Source organism: Schistocerca americana, chromosome 1 (genome assembly GCF_021461395.2).
Source record: "Schistocerca americana isolate TAMUIC-IGC-003095 chromosome 1, iqSchAmer2.1, whole genome shotgun sequence".
In the NCBI taxonomy this organism is placed as follows: Eukaryota; Metazoa; Arthropoda; class Insecta; order Orthoptera; family Acrididae; genus Schistocerca; species Schistocerca americana.
The window spans coordinates 248,516,236-248,542,279 of NC_060119.1; the positions used below are offsets into that span (position 1 = coordinate 248,516,236).

The 26,044-nt window shown below is 43.2% G+C and overlaps 1 protein-coding gene across 1 annotated transcript in view; it reads left to right on the plus strand.

Annotated features, from left to right (window-relative positions):
- The window catches only part of LOC124555160 (nitric oxide synthase, salivary gland), a 693,873-nt gene that overhangs the window by 563,319 nt on the left and 104,510 nt on the right, over window positions 1–26,044 (plus strand). The window contains exons 11-12 of the mRNA XM_047129021.1: window positions 9,229–9,373; window positions 24,295–24,399. Coding sequence (XP_046984977.1) covers window positions 9,229–9,373; window positions 24,295–24,399 — 250 coding nt within the window. The remainder of the gene's footprint in view (window positions 1–9,228; window positions 9,374–24,294; window positions 24,400–26,044) is intronic.

A 26,044-nucleotide genomic window follows, 5' to 3' on the forward strand; every position in this document is an offset into this window, starting at 1 on the left:
TGGTTTCATTGAAACCCTTTATGCCACCTCCTGAGGGCTTTCCGTGTCGATTTTGAGCGTCGACGTGTCCGAAATGTTTTCCTTGGCCACCCATAAGGAAACCACGCGATTTCAACGGTGGGTTTCCCGGTTCTGAGAAGAGAAGTGATGAAATGTGACGGTGTGTGTGGACCACCCCCTTGTGTGACGCGTCCACGATGGCTTTTGGCACAATTGTAGTGAAATTTGGTGCCAATGTGACATCATTAACCTACCTGAAAGATCACATGAACTTCTGAGCCGTGGCCTTTATTTCCACATGTTCCGACACCTCGCTCTTAGAGCGTTGCCGAGCGCAAGGGAGACGTCGCAGGACACACCAATACAGAGAAAGGTTGTAGATACCTTATAGCCAAAGTTTAAACTTATGCGTCGAAATGAGCGACAATTACGGGGTTCAAAAAAGTGACGCCTTTTTTTCCGCAGTGTATTAACTACTCGTGCAGTTACTTTTGTTCGGTTCAATCCCGTCTCCAGCCATCCTGATTTAGGTTTTCCGTGATTTGCCTAAATCGTTTCAGGCAAATGCCGGTATGGATCCTTTGAAAGGACACGGCCGATTTCCTTCCCAATCCTTCCCTCACCCGAGCTTGCGCTCCGTCTCTAATGACCTCGTTGTCGACGTGACGTTAAACACTAACCACCAACCAACCAGTTACTTTTGTTGTTGTTGTGGTCTTCAGTCCTGCTACTGGTTTGATGCAGCTCTATCCTGTGGAAGCTTCTTCATCTCCCAGTAACTACTGCAACCTACATCCTTTTGAATCTGCTTGGTGTATTCATCTCTTGGTCTCCCTCTACGATTTTTACTCTCCACGCTGCCCTCCAATACTAAATTGGTGATCCCTTGATGCCTCAGAACATGTCCTACAAACCGATCCCTCCTTCTAATCAAGTTGTGCCACAAACTTCTCCCCAGTCCTATTCAATACCTCCTCATTATTTATGTGATCTACCCATCTAATATTCAGCATTCTTCTGTAGCACCACATTTCGAAAGCTTCTGTTCTCTTCTTGTCCAAACTATTCATCGTCCATGTTTCACTTCCATACAAATACATTCAGAAACAACTTACTGACACTTAAATCTATACTCGATGTTAACAAATTTCTCTTCTTCAGAAACGCTTTCCTTGCCATTGCCAGTCTACATTTTATATCCTCTCTACTTCGATCATCATCAGTTATTTTGCTCCCCAAATAGCAAAACTCCTTTACTACTTTAAGTGTCTCATTTCCTAATCTAATTCCCTCTGCATCACCCGACTTAATTCGACTACATTCCATTGTTCTCGTTTTGCTTTTATTGATGTTCATTTTATATCCCCTTTTGAAGACACTATCCATTCCGTTCAACTACTCTTCCAAGTCCTTTGCTGCCTCTGACAGAATTACAACGTCATCGGCGAACCTCATGGTTTTTATTTCTTCTCCATGGATTTTAATACCTACTCCAAATTTTTCTTTTGTTTCCTTCAGTGCTTGCTCAATATACAGATTGAATAACATCGGGGAGAGGCTACAACCCAGTCTCACTCCCTTCCCAACCACTGCTTCCCTTTCGTGTCCCTCGACTTTTATAACTGCCATCTGGTTTCTGTACAAATTGTAAATAGCCGTTCGCTCCCTGTATTTTACCCCTGCCACCTTCAGAATTTGAAAGAGGGTATTCCAGTCAACATTGTCAAACGCTTTCTCTAAGTCTATAAATGTTGGAAACGTAGGTTTGCCATTCCTTAATCTAGCTTCTAAGATAAGTCGTAGGGTCAGTATTACCTCACGTGTTCCAATACTTCTACGGAATCCAAACTGTTCTTCCCCGAGGTTGGTTTCTACTAGTTTTTCCATTCGCCTGTAAAGAATTTGCGTTAGTATTTTGCAGCCGTGACTTATTAAACTGATAGTTCGGTAATTTTCACATCTGTCAACACCTGCTTCCTTTGGGATTGGAATTATTATATTCTTCTTGAAGTCTGAGGGTATTTCGCCTGTCGCATATATCCTGCTCACTAGATGGTAGAGTTTCGTCAGGACTGGCTCTCCCAAGGCTGTCAGTAGTTGATTCAGAATGGTTCAAATGGCTGTGAGCACTATGGGACTTAACAGCTGTGGTCATCAGTCCCCTAGAGCTTAAAACTACTTTAACCTAACTAACCTAAGGACATCACACACATCCATGCCCGAGGCAGGATTCGAACCTGCAACCGTAGCCGTCGCGCGGTTCCGGAATGAGCGCCTAGAACCGCTCGGCCACCACGGCCGGCTCAGTAGTTCTAATGGAATGTTCTCTACTCCCGGGGCCTTGTTTCGACTCAGGTCTTTCAGTGCTCTGTCAAACTCTTCACGCAGTTACTTTTATATTTCACTATTGTAATAGCAAATGTTGTTTTATAGCAGATAGAACCATTAACAGTTTATGAAACAAAACGGATCACTCCTAAACATGGACTTCTTCTACCTACGTAACAGGAGATGAAACGTTATTTGCCTTGAGTTTTTCACTGGACCAACCTATAACATATTTTATATCGAAGAATAGATGATTATTAGTTTATGTAACTCCCCGACAGGATTTACGGAACTTCGTAAAGGAAAATGAACGGTTCTGATTCACCTGAGAGGTGGTTCTGCTTGAACTGCCCCCTAGCGTAAGCGAAAGCGGGCGCGAGTAGGGAGGTGCGGCCGTTAATTGTGGCCGCGTGGCCCAGCCACAGGCGGCGCCATAAAGTGCTCCCTCCCCGATCCCTCCCTCCACTCCCTCCCCCTCCCCCCTCCCCACCCACCGCATCACCCTCAATCACTGGGCATCAGCGGGAGGCCTCCCCCTCACGGGAGACGCCAACCGTTCTGTCAGCGGGCCCGATTAATGGCGACGAGAGACAACCGGCGCTACAAAGGCCGCCCAGAGTAATTACACGAAGGGCAGTTTTTTTAAAATTGAAACAGTCTCCCTTACCTGTTGCATTAAGCGAAATTTCAGTTGCAGGAGGCTGCACAGAAAGCAACCTACCGAACGTAGACGCAGTACATTCAATGCTGAATAGTTATAACGTTTGCCGGCCGAAGTGGCCGTGCGGTTAAAGGCGCTGCAGTCTGGAACCGCAAGACCGCTACGGTCGCAGGTTCGAATCCTGCCTCGGGCATGGATGTTTGTGATGTCCTTAGGTTAGTTAGGTTTAACTAGTTCTAAGTTCTAGGGGACTAATGACCTCAGCAGTTGAGTCCCATAGTGCTCAGAGCCATTTGAACCAAGTTATAACGTTTGAACTTAGAACAGACAGAAATGTGCGGATTGTGACGTTCCGTCGGTGTCCCCTAGCGCTAGTTACATTTCGCAACCAGCAGCTGCTTCTCTCAAACTACGTGATAAATGTTCCAGATACTTCTTAGCAAGATATCGGTATGACAAACCGCAATCGTTCATAGTAAATCTGCAAAGACAAATAAATTACTGACAATGATTATAACACAAAAGGTAAACTAGTAGGTGTCTGCTATTATAGCCGGCCGAAGTGGCCGAGGGATTCTAGGCGCTACAGTCTGGAACCGCGCGACCGCTACGCTCGCATGTTCGAATCCTACCGTGGGCATGGATGTGTGTGATGTCCTTAGGTTAGTTAGGTTTAAGTAGTTCTAGGGGACTGATGACCTCAGAAGTTAAGTCCCATAGTGCTCAGAGCCATTTTGCGCAAAGAAAAATGTGGTTCCAAGGTATAGCGTGCTGAGAAGCAGATTGCTGAGAATTATACATCTACATCTACATGACTACTCTGCAATTCACTTTTAAGTGCTTGCCAGAGGGTTCATCGAACCACGATCATACTATCTCTCTACCATTCCACTCCCGAACAGCGATCGGGAAAAACGAACACCTAACCTTTCTGTTTGAGCTCTGATTTCTCTTATTTTATTTTGATGATCATTCCTACCTATGTAGGTTAGGTTCAACAAAATATTTTCGCATTCGGAAGAGAAAGTTGGTGACGGAAATTTCGTAAATAGATCTCGCCACGACGAAAAACGTCTTTGCTTTAATGACTTCCATCCCAACTCGCGTATCATATCTGCCACACTCTCTCGCCTATTACGTGATAATACAATCGAGCTGCCCTTTTTTGCACCCTTTCGATGTCCTCCGTCAATCCCACCTGGTAAGGATCCCACACCGCGCAGCAATATTCTAACAGAGGACGAACAAGTGTTGTGTAAGCTGTCTCTTCAGTGGACTTGTTGCATCTTCTAAGTGTCCTGCCAATGAAACGCAACCTTTGGCTCGCCTTCCCCACAATATTATCTATGTGGTCTTTCCAACTGAAGTTGTTCGTATAACACCCAGGTACTTAGTTGAATTGACAGCCTTGAGAACTGTACTATTTATCGAGTAATCGAATTCCAACGGATTCCTTCTGTAACTCATGTGGATCACCTCACACTTTTCGTTATTTAGCGTCAACTGCCACCTGCCACAGCATACAGCAATCTTTTCTAAATCGCTTTGCAACTGATATTGGTCTTCGGATGACCTTAGTAGACGGTAAATTACAGCATTATCTGCGAACAATCTAAGAGAACTGCTCAGATTGTCACCCAGGTCATTTATATAGATCAGGAACAGCATAGATCCCAGGACGCTTCCCTGGGTAACACCTGATATCACTTCAGTTTTACTCGATGATTTGCCGTCTATTACTACTAACTGCGACCTTCCTGATAGGAAATCACGAATCCAGTCGCACAACTGAGACGATACGGTGTCAAAAGCTTTCCGGAAATCTATAAATACGGAATCAACTTGAAATCCCTTGTCGATAGTGGCCATTACTTCGTGTGAATAAAGAGCTAGCTGCGTTGCACAAGAACGATGTTTTCTGAAACCATGCTGATTACGTATAAATAGATCGTTCCCTTCGAGGTGATTCATATTGTTTGAATACAGTATATGCTCCAAAACCCTACTGCAAACCAACGTCAATGATATAGGTCTGTAGTTCGATGGAGCCCTACGCCGTAGTAGCGAATACTTTACCTTCCTGTTGGTCAGGGCGGCTCACCACGATGCGTTCGGCGACTGGAGTCATGGACGGCAGCAATCTGTTATTAATGGCGCGCGCCCGAAAAAATGCAAGTACGCGGTCTCGCGTTCGTCTAATTCTGAACGCAGATACTTCCCTACGAGCCTCTGAAACCCCAGTGGATTCCAGTGTGCAGGTGGACCCGTTTGCTGGTCTGCCAAACCAATTTGACTCTGTGCCACGACTATGCGTGACAGAATATGTCGAATGTTTAGACGGCCGACTCAAAACAGATGAGTACACCCATGCATCACTCGTTGTTTGCGTGATGTTAGAAGCTGTATCTCTGAAGGTTCAGATGGTGAATGGCACAGGCTCTAAGTTGCTCACTAGCGCCGGCCGAAGTGGCCGTGCGGTTCTAGGCGCTGCAGTCTGGACCCGCGAGACCGCTACGGTCGCAGGTTCGAATCCTGCCTCGGGAATGGATGTGTGTGATGTCCTTAGGTTAGTTAGGTTTAACTAGTTCTAAGTTCTAGGGGACTAATGACCTCAGAAGTTGAGTCCCATAGTGCTCAGAGCCATTTGAACCATTTTTTGCACACTAGCAAAGGACACAAGTCTTACCATTTAGGTAAAGATCTGTAGTTCTTTACCAGCGAAGTGCCAGTACAAGAGTGTCCACTTCTCCCTCTCTCAGCTTTCATTGCCAGCTCGGTAGCGTAGCACGTTTACATCTTAGACTACTCCCACTTAAGCAGAAGCCAATCACGAGCTGGAGCGCTGCATTCGAAACTGGGAGACCGCCCCTTGCTGTGCATACACAGATTTGATCAATCAGCAACTTTAAAAATTAATTGGGAGAAAAGGAAAAAAAGATTCAGCTTTGCGGCCTCTTTCCCGCGTGTTTATACTGCGTCTTTTGCTAAAAGCGTGACCTGGATGGAACCACAGCCCTCCATAAAAAGATAATTATCTCTCCTGTTGCGTTCATTTCGAACTTTCCAAAAAACGGCCATAAACTCACTAAAGGCCTCGTGCCTTCGCACATATGTTTTGTAGTCTGGACCTCTGGGCGCTACTGACCTGTCCCTCGGAAATTCGCAGAAGCACACAGTCATCTCATCGGCTTCCTGCCTAGCAAGGGCCCATCCTCTGCTGTATTGCCGGTCATCAATGCTCTGCCCATAGCAGCAGCGACTCCTCGGCGCTAGTCAACCTACCTGGGCGCGGCCGCCGACCGACCGGCGCCATCCAACGTGTCTGCACAATGAGACCGAGGAACTGGTCAGCCTGCACCGTTTTCACTCAGGTTCCGCAGAAAAACCGCTCCCCTCGGCCATCAGCCACCGTACGCTTTTACTGCAATCGTTTAAATCGGCATCCTCTTCCTTTGAACACAGGTTAAGCTTACCGCTATTCCTTCACTAGAACACACGAGCAAGAGCGTTAATTGCTGCGAACCATTTCGGCATATGAATGAAGTCACATCGTATCCAGTATGGCAACCAAGTAATGAAGATCATCTTCCCTAAGAAGATCAAGACGAATAAAACTGTATCAGAAGTGTGAGTGCAGTGCAATCTATCAACACTTCAAAATGTTTATCATTTACCCATAACTTTGTCCGATCGAGATTTTATAGGCGTCAGTATATGCACATCAACCTCCAATAATTTCGTAAAAACAGTATACTGATTCAGTACAGACTCGATACAAACTCGGAGAGGAATCGTTAAGAACTCTGCACAGTCACTTGTTGACCTATCTGGTGTGGCAACAGAAGATATCAAAAGGAAAACTGCAGTTTTAAATTTCGCGTTTAACAAATCATTCACACGGGGCAATCGCAAAAAAATGTATTATCATTTGACCATCGCACTGACTCGTGTATTGAGGACATATTCAAAGACCGAGCGAGGTGGCGCAGTGGTTAGACACTGGACTCGCATTCGGGAGGACGACGGTTCAATCCCGCGTCCGGCCATCCTGATTTAGGTTTTCCGTGATTTTCCTAAATCGCTCCAGGCAAATGCCGGGATGGTTCCTTTCAAAGGGCACGGCCGACTTCCTTCCCCGTCCTTCCCTAATCCGATGAGACCGATGACCTTGCTGTCTGGTCTCCTTCCCCGAAACAACCAACCAACATATTCAAAGACGTGCCTGACGTAGAGAAGCAACTGAAAAAGTAGAGAGCAAATAAGTCGCAAAGTTCGTATGGTACCCCTTTTCTGTTTTACAGAGTGCTCTACGGTATTGGCCTCTTACTCAGCTTGCAGTTATCGCAGATCTCTCGCTGAGCGCCAAATCCCAAGCGACTGGGAAAAGGATTGTGGTGCGGAAACTGAATGGTCGACTTACGTGTATTGGGAGAATTTAGAAAGTGTGGTTAATGTTTGAAGGAGAATGGCATATAGAACCCTAGTACGAGCCATTCTTTTGTTGCTCGAGAGTTCAGGATCCCAAAGAGGTCGGATTGAAGAAAGACATCGAAGCAGAGACGGGCTGCTCGTTTGTTACCGGTCGGTAAGTTCAAACAGGTATTATGGAGGTTCTTCGGTAATTCAAATGGGAATCCCTGGAGAGAAGGCGACGTTCTTTTCGAGGAACGCTGTTGAGAGAATTTAGAGAACAGGCATTTGAAGCTGACTACGGAACGATCCTACTGCCGCCAACGTACATTTCGTGTAAGGAACACGCACATAAGGTTAGAGTAATTAGGGCTCATACGGATGCATATAGATGGACGTTTTTCCCTCGGGCAGTTTGCGAGTGGAACAGGAAGGGAGATGACTAGTAGTGGTACGATGTACCCGATGTCTGTAGATGTAGATGGAGAACCGAAACATTTCGTTACAAAACTGAAATCATCTCAGTATAATAATATGCATTGATGTTCTTGACAGTGCGATAGGGGCTTTCCCGGGAGCTGGCCGATGGTTGACTCCTATCGAGTGACCTGCATTGCCGCACGTCGCGTCCGTAGGTAGATAAGCACCACATCGCGTTCTCTCGATCGCGTGCACTCGACATGTAACAAACATAAAATAAACACTTATTTAATACACTGATAAACATTTAGTAATATACGTTCAAATAACTGTTCGTTACTTACCTCAGGTCGCTCAGGCGGGAAAAGATGGCGGTGTTTCAGTTGATATTTTGAAACACTGCATGTCCTCTCTCAGCCGAGCGACAGCTGGCTTTACGATTATTAAATAACTGAGAGCTTAGTGCTGATGATTTTGAAGTTTATAGCTTATAAGTGCTCATAATGCACTTAAAATGTCAAGTTTTCGGTGTTAAGTAATTAATGGAAATATTCAAAGTAACGAATATATTGGAAAGAACGTTGTACAAATTAGCAAATCAGCTAATAACATTATGTGTAGTTTAATTTAAGTCTACGGCAGATTGGGTGGAAAAAGAAGAATTACACTGATATGCAGTGTATATCGTAAACAGGATGTGACTACAAAGGAAGTTTACAGTCAGAGTGTATTATCACTGTGTATTTGAGGCGTTCTGTCTTTGTCTTTGCTGGTGAAAAACCGTTTAGGTAAAGTATCGCTCGGGGAACAGTGAGAGATACATGTTGCGAATTAATAAGAGAGACAGAAAAAGAAGGAAATCGATCAAGAAATATGCCTAATTGTGACCATAATGAATACGAAATGGAGGTGGATTCCAAGAGATAAAACATCGAGATGATAAGTGGATGTCATTGTGAAGCACGCAGGAACAGACTGGGCGCACATAAATAAAGTCTGGACGAGCCCTTTATCTAACCGTGTCAAATGCATGATGATTACCATACTGCTGCTGATGATGATGATGACCCACTTCAGTATGTCCCTATATAGAGGGGAGGGGGGGGGGACAAAGCAAAATTGGTCCAAAAAATTTCCTTGCATCTTACGAGAGGCAACTCAGACGGGTGATGTAAGATGGGTTGCCCAGTCTGTAAAAGGACACACAGCACAAAAAATTTTATTCAAATGACGGCTGCATGCGACATTTACGCTTTTATTTGTTCTGCTTGATTTGTTGCCGCACATTAATGAATGATCAATGCTTCACAACTCGTCTCGGACGTATGTGCCTTTGCTCGAGAACTGCATTACGCTTTGATGATGCCAGTCTTGTGGCTTTAAAAGTTAACGCCATTTTTCCGTTTCAGAGCCGTCAAGTTTACGTCGAAGCTGTTTGGACGTGCGCTGTCTCGCCGTATCAAGGCCACAGTGCTGTACGCCACAGAGACTGGGAAATCGGAGATGTATGCCAAGAAACTGGGAGAGATTTTCGGGCACGCCTTCAACGCACAGGTTGGTACAATATCTGTCGTTTTACGTTATTCCCTACCCTTCTTTGGACGGGGTCTAAGATTTCACATTGGATTTACTTCCACTGTTACTTCATTCGAAGTGCATTTACCTTGAGAATTTATAAACAACATCATTTTACCCACAATGACTGGAGAAATCCTTGCAGCAATTTCGAATTATAACGAAGAGAAACACCAAAGCGAATGAAAAATTTATCATTTTAAGACAGTGGTGTACATTTACTGTGCCGTTTACTTGGAGCAAACGTGATATTGTCTGTATTCAGAGTCAACAGAATACACTAGTATTTACGGGTTCATCTTGAAGTGTGGAAAGCAAAACTATTTCCTGTCGAGACTATTTTCATTAGTATTTCCTTTCATTCACGGAAATGCTACAACTTTACGTTCTTTTTGTCAAACGTACAAATATTTTGTAACTGATTGCTCTACGCAAGTCAAGTACAAACAAATGAGACATACTAAATGCACTTATAACTTCTTTGCTGCAAATTGACCTAATTTCTAGAACAGTCCGGAACTTTATGGAAGAAATCTATTTCCTGGAACGACAAAAAGACCAAGATGTAGCTTTAAAAAAAGAGAAAAAAAAGAGAAATTAAAAAAAATTATTTTAAAAATTTTCGGATCTGCAATGAAAATAAAAACCAATGGCTAAAATTATATAACGACATGAAAAACAAGAAGCAAAACAAAAATATCAAAAACAGTTATGTTACAAATTTTAAAATCGTATCCATCAACACAAATTTCTCGGACTTTCTCTCTGCTCGACGATTTCAAACAGCTTGAAAAACAAGAACTATGCATTATTTCAACTCATTAGCAGGAAAATGAGATAATAGCATTTTTTAATTTTCGTATTTATGCCTGAAATATGTTACAAACAAATGAGATAATACTGACAATAATTTTATGACTTAAATACAATTTTCGTATAAATAGAAATAATAAGTCTAGGAATTGCAACGTGCCGATTCTTTTGGTCAAATGTTTGAGCGGCGCGAAAAGAAGACTCCTACAAATTAGACATTTTGGTCAGAATTTTCAAAGCCAAACGAATATACGGTAATTGACAAATGGGGTGTTAAATTCAACAACGGAAGGTTTAATTTTCCAAAAAAAAGGTTTATTTGATTGAAAGTGATTTGGGCAATTAAGAAAAATTTAGTTATTGATTTGAGGGAAAATTTTTGCCCGAATTTTCACAAGCAAACGAAGAATAGGAAATGGGCAAATGAGGTATCAAATTATTTCATAATCAAACTAAGAATAGGAAATGGGCAAATAAGGTATCAAATAGACAAGCGTGGAGTCCAGCGTAGCACGAGAGAGTTGTTTAAAAGTAATAAGCGTAACTACGAAAAATTCAATTAGTGATTTCAGAGAAAACTGAACTATCGCACGAATAGTTGATGCTATGTGCTATTTTGGACATAAAAAGTTACAGTGGCGTAGAAATCGTGGAATTCTTTCTCTCAAACTGAAAAAATAAAATAAATATCAAATTACTGCATAAACTCAGACTTCCTTGCTTTCTCTTGGTCTATACACTCTTAATAATAATAATCAAATACCGACCAATATTTAAATATATTATATTTCATGCTTGATGAAAAAAATTTGAAAATAAAAAGTTGAAAAAAGATTCAAATGTTTTGTGAAATTATTTGTCTCAATGAATGAAATAAAACAGATCAGAGAAACATTTGGCACGCCTCTGAACGGTGCTCGAAGTCACGTACAGCAAATGAGGTGTCAACCGTATATTTCAACATCATAGAATTTTAAAGAGTACTAGAGGATGTATGGTGTATGACTTCGAGCATTATTCAAAGACATGACAAATTTTTCTCGAAACTGTTTTATTTCTTACTTTCAGATAAATTATTTCACAAAACGTTTGACCGTTATTGTTTTCAATTTTTTATTGAACCGTTTCAGTTTTGCTCGACAAAGGTAGCCGCTAAAATCTAATAGGCCGTGTTAAGCAAAATTTACACCACTATCCGGCAATTCACCGCTGAAAAACTTTTTTTTTTTTGATGAAACTTATCATCCATCCATAAATGATAAAAAAGAACAATACAGTCAGTAATGAGGTGAAAGTTTCAGCATAAATAAAATCCCATCTGCCGTGCGGTTGTAGGCGCTTCAGTCTGGAACCGCGTGACCGCTACAGTCGCAGGTTCGAATCCTGCCTCGGGCATTGATGTGTGTGATGTCCTTAGGTTAGTTAGGTTTAAGTAGTTCTAAGTTCTAGGGGACTGATGACCATAGATGTTAAGTCCCATAGTGCTCAGAGCCATTTGAACCAAATCCCATCTAACACTTCAGAACAGACCACCCTCGCTACATTAGGCTGCTAAACGAACAGATTTAGATCATTTCAGACCGGTTTTATCTGAAAGTGAGAAATAAAACAGTTCAGTGAAACATTTGACATGCCTCTGAGTGATGCTCGAAATCACACAGCAAATATCCTCTAGTACTCTTTAAAATTCTAAGATTCTAAGTTACAGAAAGATTTTGAAATTCTCACTTGGCACCTCGTTCATATGCTGTACATGACTTAGAGCACCATTCAGAGGCACGTCGGATGTTTCTCTGATCTGTTTTACTTATTACTTTTAGACAGATAATTTCACAAAAGATTTGAACATTTTTTTCATTTTTTTTTATTTTCAAGTTTTGTTCAGAAAGCATGAAACGCGTAATAAATTAAAACATCTAGCATTCGTTAAAATTGGGGAACCCTGCGAAATCAGCATTCCCGTTCACTGCCGAGTACTTATTAAAGGCCGTTTGCACCAAATGTTTGTGGATACACGAATGTAACATGACAAATCAGAATTAATGCCGCCTGGGGCACAAACAGTATTCTCGCATTTCGGAGCAAACATCCGATTTAGAAATACGACCTGGCAGAGGCTGTTGATCTTGCAGGATGGTCAGTATCAGCGAGCACCATACAGATGAAAAGAAGTTACAATTTACCAACATCAGACACGAAACGGAAACGAACCACCTACGACGTGAGTTTTCTACTCGCGCGATGGAAGTGTAAAAAGAAAGAAGTAACAACTACAATCGACGCACCAAACTTGTTGAGGAATGGTAGCAATATTGTGACGTCGAAACGAAAGCTGTAGTAAAGCCGTGATGCGATTCCACCCGTCGAAAGTGATGTATCTTTCCTATCTAAGGGGTAAACGCTGGAGACAGTGGAACTGGCCGAGGTGCAGAACTTGCGACGTTTCCTTTCCAGCCTCCGAAATAATTTGCAGTACTATTCCCACAAGGGCCGCGACTTCTGTGTACTGTACGCTGTTAACGTGGATGCTCCAAATCTCATTCGGGTATATTACGTATTGTACATCACTTCTTATTATTGTACGCTAGATGGAAGAATCAGGAATACAGTGTCAGCCCAAATGAATTTTTAATTTATTTACCTATTCGCTTGAACTACTGCATTTTGTAGGCAATTTAATAATGCTGATAATCACTTCCGTTCTAACTACCTTATCATCGATAGTTATAGAGTAATTAATATTTGACATCTTGTCTGTCTTGCAAGTGCATTTACACAAAACTTTATTTACACTCTAGTCTCCATCATCAACTAAATATTCAGAATAGAGGAACTTGTAATAATAACGCATGTACACTTGCCCCGTAATTTGCCAGAAAGTTTAGTACCCTTCCAAGATGCTACTGCAGGCGGGTGTAAGAATGAATGTGCGCAACGGAAAATAATAAACGCTAAAATGAAGATTTGGCCCTGTCTGACTACCCACTGAAGCAGATCTTAGGATCTCTTAATTCTATAAATTACAATCTAAACATAAATGAATGGTGAAGGCAACTAATCCTACTAAATGATGAACGTTGTTCCTGCTTATATATTTTTTTGTAGATTAAAAAAAACTTTATATTACAAAGTTTACATTTCCTAAGTGAAATTACTGATCAGTTGCCCAGCTCTGCCCCTTATTATTACTGCGCGGTTTAATACCAATAACGCGGAATGACTGACATCATCAACGTACCAAACACTAGAAGACACTGCTTTCAAAGATGATCTACGGTGACATGGAACGTCAGTGGAAATAACCTAACGTGATCACAGCTGTTTAGCTTTTATAGCCCTAATAAGCCGAAGCAATTTTCGATATCACCGTATGTACTGCGTCCGGTGCGTCGAAGTGATGGTTCTCGTACTCGTCTGCGACGATGGAAGAACTCCAGCCACAAATAAACTCTTTCAAACACTAGGACGGCAGAAGGCGGTCCTCTGACTAATATACTCTAATACTGTCTTTTCCTCTCTGTGTTCTACAGACGAGAAACGCGAACTTCCGACCACAAAGACGGAGTTCAGATAACGCCTCAACGTAATTATAGGCAGGGGAAGTGTTCTCAATTACTGGACGCTGCGTACTCAAAGATGACTTCCAACCCGGAGGTAAAGTCCAGAATCGTATAGGTTCTTAACAGTACAGTTCCTAACTGTTCTAATTATAAACTCTACTGAGAGCAAAGACAGCAAGTCCGCCTGTACCAACAAAAACTGATATCGAGCGACCGTCACACACGGGCGCTCACAACGGAAGACCACGTCTCTCCACCGCTGGCTTCCCAGCAAGGCTCGGCTCCCCACCCTCGTGATTCCGAAAACGAATCATATTCCCGAAACCACGGAATATTCTCCCTCTCTACAGACTCTTCCGAGCGCCGACCATATTTTAGTCTTTTGTCGTCCAGCGCGGGAAGTTCGCGAGGAAAAACCTATACTCGTACAATGGTACGCTTCTGAGTAAAAATCCTTGGAGATAACCCAGCCTGCATGGTTCCCGAGGTGACACTTCCTCGTTCCTCTCAGCTGCGTTCAAGATTTTCGTAGTTTCCGAAGTATAATTCTTCCCGCCGGGCTACATCACCGACTAGTCGCGACTCTATTGTACACCAGCGCTCAGGTGTCCCAACGTCCGCCTTGCTACTTCCTGTGTTTAAGCAGGTCCAACACACCTGCGTGAGCCTTCCAACCAGGGCCTGAGAACCGCCTGCCGTTTCATTTCCACTGTCGTTCCAACCTCTGCTAGTATGATAATAAAGACACTCCGTCATGTTTCATGCAATAAGCGTAACAATTATTTACAAGGCGTTCGTGACAATGTCAGTCTCCTTTATATGTTCATATATACGATGTAAAACCTATCACATGATACCTAATTGTGTTTGTAGGTCACGGCGAAGTATGTGGATAGGTTCTTGTAAGATGCGAAATTATAGCCACCTTACACCCTTTACTGTAAGCCGGAGCTCCGTTCTACATTTTTTGTCGTAGATGTTGCTAACGAACATAGCTTAGTGTTTTCATAGCCTGTTGTGAACTGAGGAGGAAGTAGATCCAGAGTAAATGAATGAATTACTGTGCTGGAGAGAGAACATTCCTGCAGCCACGGCTGAAGGGACACGAGGATCATTTCACAAATAATGCACTGATTGGCAACAGCGAGGACTGAAGGACACGTCTGTATTTTCTATTGTGACAGCTGTAGAGGAAAACGTGCGGAAGGAGCCAGTGATTTTGTTTTCATCGATATCATCTTTTGTTTAATAAAAACGGTAGCTGGAATTGGCGTCTGCACTGATCTCAGGTACTGTGTGTTTTAAGGATCAAAGATAGTATTTGAAGAATGAAAAATTAAGCGACAAATATCGGACCAAAATCCTCAGTGGTTTAAATAAAGTTTATGGTGATTTAATAGTGGACCACAGTAGAGTTGCTCTTTGGCCTAATCGCTCTCGAGAAAGTCGTGAGAGCATAAACAACGACCGCAGACAAGCAAAGTCGTTAAGATCAACACAGGAACGGAGTGTGAAATTTGTGGAAGATGCTGTTAAAGAAGATGGTCGAGCAACTTGCAAGGAAATGTCTCAAAATACAGATATTCAAAGATAATATTATCTATTCTTGTAAGAGAAAAATTTCTACTCAATGTATCCCTCACTCCTTGAGTTCTAAACACGCCACGACATTACACTCTTCCTAGAACAAAGATTTGACGTTTAAGATCAAGGCTTCCTTGCATGAAATCATCGCTGCTGATGAAACTGCTGATGAAACGTTGGTCAGATGTCCCAACCAAAAAAATTTGGTCAGTATCAACCGAACATCAGACAAAGAAAGATGTTTCCTTATGAATACCATGTAAGCGTCATTACAGACAGAGTTTCATGTAGACAAAGTGTCACAGGACTGTATTATCCTGAATTTATTCAACAACTGCTCTGAACGATGCACAAAAGTCGACCTCATCCGCTCAACTGAAAAGTTGCGCGAAATGCTTGTGGGAAGTGTTACCTGGTGCAACCTACAGTACTCCCTGAGTCCACCAGATAATGACTTCTTCCGAAAGTGAACACAATGTACGCGACATGCCCTTACTCATTTCTGGAGGAACTTTCTGCAGCCGCTATCCGAGACATACGTCAGCTGAACTTCACCAATGTTGGGACGCGGGTCATCGAGAAACAGGAAGCCTATATTGAAGGACTGTAAGATGAGAACAACGTAAAAGGGGAAATAAATTAAAAACTGCGTGCATCACTTGGGAGACGATCCTCGGAAATTTGCGTGTCACGTGTCTCGGGCGTCGTCAGACGTACAGGGAGTCAAAGGGTGAAAAAGAAGCACGATCTCATAGCACTTAGCGGCCCCATAGTGTATGGCCGATACATGGGACACCGATTTCTTGCAGCAATTGGAGTTTTCACCGAGTTAAAAGGCGTGCCGTTGCTATCTGTAAAGGGGAGTCAAATGAAAACTGAACACCCGCCACAACACACAGGCTGCACGATATTTGGCCCCAATGTTATTACGTTTCGATACTGTGGTAGGACAACGGCATAGTATTGCATCACAGGCGCACGCAGTTGTTATGATCTTGGTTCTTGGGCTGTTCTAGTGTGTTCGTCCAGCTGTCACATCATCATACGGCTAGCCCCTAAGACTCTGCTACACTTCAGACAGCTGCTTAGCAGAAGTGGCCTGCATTCTTCGCCCGCTTGCTACACGGACTGCGGCGATCACACGGGAACAAGTTCCTCGGGCATGCAACCACAATGGGACGAAGGCTACGCTTCAGCGATTTGGTTGGGAAACACAACAACATCCCTTGTACGACCAGGATGTTTCACTGTTCGATTTTTACATCTCTGGCGACCTGAAGAAAGACATGCGTGGACCGGTTTCAATCGGACGAAGAAGTCCAAGAGTGAGTGCGGTTGTGATGCGTCAGCGGCCGACCGATTTCTACGAATTGATCTCACATCTCCCAGTGGTATAAATGTCTTAAAGCGTGTGGTGATTACTTTTGAATGGAATCATTCCATGGCTCCATTGTGGCGGGTGTTAAGTTTTCATTTGATGGCCCCTCCCGCTAGAGTTAAATGCCGAGGGAAACAACCTGTATTATGAGAGAGATCGCTTTCGCTTGGCGCGGACTGTTACAATATATATTGTAGCTACACTATGTGATCAAAAGTATCCACCCACCTGGCTGAAAATGACTTACAAGTGCGTGGCGCCCTCCATAGGTAATGCTGGAATTCGATAATGTGTTGGCCGACCTTTAACCTTGACGACAGCTTCCACTCTCGCAAGCGTACGTTCAATCAGGTGCTGGAAGGTTTTTTGGGGAATGGCAGCCCATTCTTCGCGGAGTGCTGCGCTGAGGAGATGTATCGATGTCTGTCGGTGAGGCCTGGCACGAATTCGGCGTTAAACAACATCCTAAAGGTGTTCTATAGGATTCCGGTCAGGACTCTGTGCAGACCAGTCCATTACAGGGATATTAATGGCCGTGCTTCATGAACAGGTTCTCGATCGTGTTGAAAGATGCAATGGCCATCCCCGAATTGCTCTTCAACAGTGGGAAGCAAGAAGGTGCTTAAAACATCAATGTAGACCTGTGCTGTGATAGTGCCACACAAAACAACAATGGGTGCAAGCTCCCTCCATGAAAACCACAACTACACCATAACACCACCGCCTCCGAATTTTACTGTTGGCACTACACACGCTGGCAGATGACGTTCACCAGGCATTCGCCACACACACACCCTGTCATCGGATCGCCACATTGTGTACCGTGATTCGTCACTCTACATAACATTTTTCCATTATTCAATCGTCCATTGTTTACGCTCCTTACACCGGCGTGATGTGTGGCTTATGAGCAGCCGCTCGATCATGAAATCCAAGTTTCCTCACCTCCGGCCTATCATGATGCAGTTTGGATTTCCTGTGTGATGGCCTCGATAGATGTCTGCCTGTTACACATTACGACCTTCTTCAACTGTCGGTGGTCTCTGTCAGTCAACAAACGACGTCGGCCTGTACGCTTTTGTGCTGTACGTGTTCCTTCGCTTTTCCACTTCACTATCACATCGGAAAAAGTGTACCTAGGGATATTTATGAGCGTGGAAATCTCACGTACAGAAGTATGACACAAGTAACACCCAATCACATGACCACGTTTGAAGTGCGCGAGTTCCGCAGAGCGCCCCATTCTACTCTCCGACGATGTCTAATGACTACTGAGGTAGCTGTACGGATTACCTGGCAGTAGGAGACAGCACAAAGCACCTAACTGAAAAATGTATGTTTTTGGGGGTGTCCGGATACTTTTGACCACATAGATAGGTCGCAGTAAAGCTAATCACTTGCCACCACGAGCCAGAAAACTCTCTACAGCTTCGCCACCGCCTGCTTAATGGAGTGAAACCTCAACTGTGCAGCGATAAACAGGACACAGCCGGCAGCTGTGGCCGAGCGGTTCTAGGCGCTTTAGTTCGGAACTGCGCTGCTGCTACTGCCGCAGGTTCGAATCCTGCCTCGGGCATGGATGTGTGTGATGTACTTAGGTTAGTTAGGTTTAAGTAGTTCTACTAAGTTGTATGGGACTGATGACTTCAGATGTAAAGTCCCGCCGGCCGGTGTGGCCGAGCGGTTCTAGGCGCTGCAGTCTGGAACCGCGCGACCGCTACGGGCGCAGGTTCGAATCCTGCTTCGGGCATGGATGTGTGTGCTGTCCTTAAGCCGTCGACACACGGACCGTGCTGTCGAACGTTAACGTTGAGCGTGCGAAGTTCAACGTGCTGCTGAACGCTCAGGAACGATGCGACTTGTGCATACGGTACGTGGGCCCCAACGTGGTATAAGCGATCGCAACGCACTCCAGCGGCAGTTGAGGGATGTTTCTAGTAGTTCGTAAATCACACTATTTACTCAACGGGCGTGCGTAAAATTCCCACGTTAGCTCTATTAAAACGCACATTTCCTCAATCGTCCACGAAAAGGAAAGTACCATGTCCAATCAAAAAGGACACAGGCTTATAACAGTTCCATTACAAACAGCGAGGTACAAGTTGGAATACTTCTCTGCATACGATAAACATTATTTCATCATTCCCACATTTTAGTAAAACCCCAGGGTCAGGTTTACTTGATCACTGTACCTACCCAGTAGCAGAATCCTTGCAACATGTGAATTACGAAGCGTAAAAGAAAAAGGAGCAAAATAACTTTATACAAGTAGCGCAAGCTGTCCTGTAGATTAAGCCAATCGAACAAAGTCACCCTCCAAAAAAGGTGAACTTATATTTACATAACATCAAATATTATAGCGTATACTTATATTAAACTAATAATAAAGTATCAGAACCTAAAAAACGCGAATGTTAGGAAAAATTTTTTTTGAAGTGTTAAGACGCGAACCACCACCCCAACAAAAATATCTTCCTAGACAGAGAAACTAACCACTACGCTAAACCTCTAACACCCTTGGTATACTTAATCATATTGTGTTACCGCTTGCTAAAACCGTTAATCGTATATAATTATGTTACTAATTGAAATTTAACTATAACAAATTCTACCAAGAAAAGTGCGTTTTTGGTGGATCTTCAGTGTGCCGCTGCCTTCAAATAGCCTACTCTCATAGTACGCAGGTTACAATAATTCTTTTGCCACGAATACGATGTTCCTCATAATTTTATTGGAACGGATCACACAACTAACAACGGGTTTTCCAGTGATTCTCAATTTGCTGGTGCTCAGAAACGGCATATATACATATAGGTTCGAAATGAACGCCAATATGGCGCCTCACAACTCTGTAGTGAAGGGAGACGGCGTGCGTGTGACGTAGGTGGCGCTGTGCCATCTCATTGGTCAACGGTCAGACGCACGCGCAGAATATCTGACACGCCAGATATTGCTCTGCACGTTCGGAAAGATTCCCGAACGTGCTATTCCACGCTATGACGTCAGAAACTCGGCACGCTCAACGCTCAACGTTCGGATGCACGGTCCGTGTACCGACGGCTTTAGGTTACTTAGGTTTAAGTAGTTCTAAGTTCTAGCGGACTGATGACCACAGAAGTTAAGTCCCATAGTGCTCAGAGCCATTTGAACCATTTTGTTAAGTCCCATGGTGCTTGGAGCCATTTGAACCATTTGAAACGCGCCACAAACTTTACTATAACGTGTATGCTACATGATCAGAAGAATGCGCCTTCTCCTACAGTAGAGTTGACCACTAGATGTCACGAAAGGCGGAGTCGCCATAACAAGAGCAGATGGGAGTTACTGTATTGTTACTAGAGAACAGTTACAGCAAAAAGGACTGATGAGAAGAGTTCAGTGACTTCGAACGTCACCTGAGCAACAAATCCAGGTTATAAAGCTGCTCAAGTCGACTGCTGGTGATGTGAAGTGGAAACGAAAAGGAACAACGATAGCAAAACCAAGAGCAGGCACCTAATGTACTGACGGACTGGGACTTTCGGAAATTGTAGAGCATGAATGAAAAAATTACATGAAATCAGTGGAAGGATCACCCCTGAGTTCCAAAGTACTAGTAGAAGTCCAACTAGCACAATAACTGTGCTTAGGCAGTCACAAAGAATGAGTTACAATGACCGAGCAGGTCTTCATAAGGCACACATCTCTGTGCTCATAGCTAAGCGACGCTTGAGCTGAAGCAAAGAGCGACGCCATGTGCAGTGGATGACTTGAGTGATGAATCACGCTCTACCCTGTTGCAATCCGATGGAAGGGTTTGGGAACGGCGGATGCCTGGATAACCTAATTTGCCATCATGTGTAATGCCAACAGTCAACTACGGAGAAAGTGGCTTTACTCTAAGGGGATGTTTTTCTTGGTTTGTGTGTGGTTCCCTTGCGAAAACACCAAACGCGGAAGGATATGAATACATTTTACTTCACTGTGTACTGCGTACAGTAGAAGAACAGTTCTTCCTCACATCTGTGCAGGATCGACACGGTTAGAAAATGAATTGGCATGTTTAATGGATGGCCGGATTCCCTTATGGGCGCTATCCCGTTACCCCGCCCCCAGAACGGAACGTGTTGTAACACGCCCGGGGGTACAATTGGGTGGGGTGGTACCTTTAAACTGTTTGCCGTTTCGGACCGTTGCTTGACAGTGCACCCTGTCCACACCACGTACCTGGTAATCCCGCAGCGGTCGTATTGTTCTGCTCCACACTGCTGTTGGCTTGCCTGGAATTATCTACAGAAATATGCAAGCGAGTTAGGGGAGCCACTCAACGTCAAAAAACAACACTGTCTTAGGTTTGGTATGAACAACTATATTCCGAGACGATAAAATAAAAACGCAGGTTGCACTGTTTACATTCTAAGTCGTAAATGTTAATGCCAATTAACAATCTTCATGATTATCTGTCCACAATATCACTCAGACGAGCGTACGCGTAACCGACACGATGCGGGTGATTGTTGATGATGTTGAAGCCGAATGATCGATCGAAAGTTCTTACGCTCGTCACACATACAGATACCTGGTAATAGTCCTCCTTGACACTAGTAATGATATAACACTGTTCGTAAAGTTAATTTTTCAGTTCTCAATTCTCACTTCTACGAGCGTGCGCGTAACCGTCGCGGCGCGGCTGATTGTTGATATTGCGGAAACGCGATGATCGAGCGCACGTTCTCACGCTCGCTACAAGACACTGGCACTCAGATGCTCTCTTGCGTGGTAAATAGTATTACTGATTCACAGTAGCTCATTCTGAGAGACCGAACACGGCACGGATGATTGATACAGCACGGTACGACACGAAACGAGAGGATACACAAATACGTTATAGCAGCACTGCTCATTTTTAAATTACTTCTTGACGCATTTTCCTCCGAATCATTTACCTATTTTATCACTTCACTGTAATAGCACTTGCAGCAACACTTCAACTTCCATACTAACAATGCCTCTCACATGCAGAGCTACACACTACACAACGTAACAGTTCCGTGTCCGGTGCTCGACTCGACAGACGCGGCTGCCCGCAAAGATACTCCACAACTAAGCTAGCGATATGACAATACGCTTACAGTGTGTATCACAACTGTCTGCGTTTGGTGTTATTCATGTCTTAAGTGTCCCGAAGTTTCAAAGTATTCTAAATGTTTACGAAATGTATAAATAAGGCGGGACTGGGGAACCAGTCCAGTATTCATCTAGTCACATGTGGATAACCGCGTAAAAACCACATCCAGGCTGGCTGGCACGCTGACCTCCGTCTTTAATCCGCCGGGCGGATTCGAACGAGGGCTGGCGGACCTCCCCGTCTTGGAAGTGCCGCCTTAATACGCATGCCTATGTGGATCTGGTGGTGGGGGGTGGGAGTGTTGGTGGGGGATGGAGTGGGGGTGTCACGATCATTGTATGCATCAGCAAGAAAACGCATCCTGTCATACTGTCGTAAAGCAGCATTTGTGAAGGAATCGTTTGTGGACAATAATTTTCCAGAAAGGAACTGGCTAGCTCAGAGTTCCGACCTGAACCCGAAGGAACATCTCTGGACTTGCAACGGTACTTTCGCGTTCTCGTCAATACGATACCAGAACGTTTAAGTTCTACCACTGTAAAGACGGAAGATCCGCGATTCGGAATGTCAGAACTGTGCAGTAAGTAGCGGCAGGGACACCACCACAAAATCACACAGCACTGACACTCCAAACCATCGACTCTCGGAGAGAGATTTTAACCGTTTTTAACCCAATGGTAAAGAATCGAACTACTTTTCTCCGAATCATACAGTTTGGGGGAAAAGCAGTGAGAATAATTACTTTTGGAAACCTTTTATCAGACAAAGCCTGTTATAACACTAAACTGTTTCGCTTAATAAAACGGCCGCCAGCCCAAATAGGGCACAGTGTCTACACAAAAAGATGAAATCAATTTTCGACAATGAATAAATAACTACTTTCACTTACTATGGTCACTTGGCAGTAAGTACTATTAATCCCACTTTCTGTTACTTACGGAATTTATCACTATACTTCAATAATTATTTAAAGAAGACACACACATGTTTCACCAAGGATACGAAAAAATATTAAACTTATAGCTTTCATTTATGTGACCAAAACTATTATTTAACACGACTAAATTTCATTTCTTTAGGACTGTTATTTGTTAACGTTTTACTAACACCAATATTTGTCTGGCTTTCTTTGACATGGAGAAGCAACACGAACAATTACTGTTAATATTTTTGCAGTTAAACAATTATGTTACTTTACTTTCAGAAATACTATTGAAAACTTGTGCTCATGGTCACGCAAAGCGGTGGCCCTTAAACTGATACGTGCAAACTTTAGTATTTAATAATGATTTTCAAAATTTACTACCAAATAGTACTATTGCCAGTAATTTACTATTATTCAAGCTTCAATAAACATCAGGATACTCGGAATAAATTCGTTTAGGTAAGAACCCTACTGAGGTAAGTGACATAGGAAAATCACGGTTAAACACAAAGGTACATTTAACACTTATATTCCACTGATTGAAGATGGATGGTTCATACTGTGATACACTTCTAAATAAAGTACTTTGCCTGTTACTGATGTCGAAGGTGGCGTGAGGCGGTGCTGCGTAGTAACATTGCGCGGGTGCGGCTCTTGATGTACATAGCTCTGTCTTCCTCTTGATGGCGACGATAGAATTGCAAATTTCTGAGCTATTAATTTATTGCCGTATTGCGCCAATCATGTAGAACAGGTCCGAGGCCAAAACCCAGTCTTCCAGGTAAATTCGGGGCCTCTAGTGCTTGACCAGTGTAATGCGTGTTCACCACTTGCAGTGCAGCTACCGACTACATATGCCACTTGCTCTCACTGGTTCTCACTCACGCGCCCCACCACCTTTTCCATTCCACCACAGACCGGAGTTCCGTTCTACCTATGATCCCTACACCTTCTCAATTTACACTTCTGCTTACAAAAAAAATTAAGTATGAACCATCTACAATTGCATGACAGCATATTCATACAAAACTGACATAATTAATTACAGTTGCACTTGAAATATTACATAATTATTCATAATATGTTTTAATACATTTATTCCACTTACGTCAAAGGGGTTATTTTAAACAGATAAACTACACTTAACAAAAGCTTACTCTCGTTATAGTATTTGCTTAATTTTTCAAAATTATTATGGAACAAAAAAATTTTAAAATACACAGATTACTGCCAGTATTATATTTACAATAGCATTACAGACTGAGAACGTCGACTTCACTCTAGATCCCGCATTCCAACATTAATAACTTCTCTGGTTTTGACTTCCGAAGAAGAATGGGCTGCCAAAAAGTTCAAACACCTCATCTCATTAAAATTCTACCCAGCAGAGCTCAATCCCTCATAAAGGCGAAGAATGGATACATCTCTTATAATGTCCACTAATAGGTGTCAGCTTGCTTCTCATCAAATATTGTAATTGTGTGTCTCGGTTGACGACTGCCGATCTCACTGTGGTGGTTCCGTGTGTTCCAGGTTTACTGCATGGCCGACTACGACATGAGCAGCATCGAGCACGAGGCGCTGCTGCTGGTGGTCACCTCGACTTTTGGCAACGGCGATCCGCCCGAGAACGGAGAGGTGAGCCTGCTACTACTTCTGCCTGTTACCAGCACTGCAGATAACTGCCAACAGCTTCTCAATACATCTACGATGCTCAGTTCTTACATAGTACTAATTCACATGTAGACCCACTTGCTGTATTGTTTCCCTATCTAACCAAAGTTATCCGTTTATTTACTCGAAATATTAAACCCTCTGGACAACTCTTAATGACAGTTTCCATTCTTCAAACGCTTTTTCGAACAGGTGGGCTATGGCAGCCTCTTATTCATGAAAAGCTGCAATGATGGAAGATATCCCCGCTGGTCTTTGAAGCAAGTGCAACAGTACTTTCCTAGGCAGCCCGTGTATATTGTTTAGTCATAGAGCCAAGGCCACACATCCTCATAACAAAATTTGCAGGGAGCTGCTAAAATACACTGATTTGATGTTTTGAAATGGATTACATCTAAAATGTCGAGGACTCACCTTCTGCAGAAAATAAAGAAAATTTGAAGACCTCTCTCTCTCTCTCTCTCTCTCTCTCTCTCTCTCTCTCTCTGTCACACGCACCCACACACACGTGCGCGCACACACACACACACACACACACACACACACACACACACACACACACATGCGCGTGCACACACACATGCGCGTGCACACACACACACACACACACACACACACACACACACACACATGCGCGCACACACACACACAACGGAAAACGACGATGGTTTCTTTCTGGTTCCAAATAAAACGTTGTTTTACTAAAGCTGTGTCTAAGATGTAATATCCAGCGCAGATAGCGCTTTTACTGACACGGGGATGGTCTCAGACACGACCATCTGATTCGGCGCACATTTGACATGTGGCGTGTACACATCTTGGCTCTTACCCCTCTCCCTTTTTGGAGAAAAGCACCTCTAAATACAATGATTCGTAGTAGACTCAGATATAATGGGATCGATAGCTAGTTGAAAATGAGCATTTATCGTCAAAATATACTAGCCGGCACTGCATGTTTTCCTAGAAATCGAGGAAGGAATTTTTTGCGCAACCGCTTATGTATGTACAAGTTTAAACACTGTTCAATGGAAGAGCAACTGGCGTAATGACCGAGACGGAACAGGGGATCTGTGTTCAGTTCCCCGATGCATTCTGAAGCTTTTCTTCATTTGTATTTTGAAAATGATAGCAATAGTACGGTTAATAAGATGAGTAAATCAATAATGTATAGTAACAAATTTCTCTATCGGATTGGAATAGTGAAGAATTAAAAGTTTAGTCTTGGTCGCTTTAGGTGTCTCTTTCACTCAGTCTGTTACATCTCCTCAATTTCTTTCGATATTGTCATATAAACATTCGAGGTAAATGCATTCGTGGCACTAAGAACGTCTAATAAATGCAGTCTTCCCGCAGTTACATCGTTCCTTCAGAAGTTTCGGTGAAAAACAGACTTGGTTTACATTTAAAAATATCTCTGTTTCTGGAATTAATTTTTATGGATACCTTGCATACGAAAAATCAGGTGTCGAATATTGATCATAAATTATGCCTTGAGTTGTTACTTCATCCACGCAGCTCTGCAATTTCCGCTAGGTATCCGGAAGCAAACTGCAGTTTTGAAGCCTCGAAATATTTTTTTTTTTTATTTGGCGATAAAAATAAACCTCAC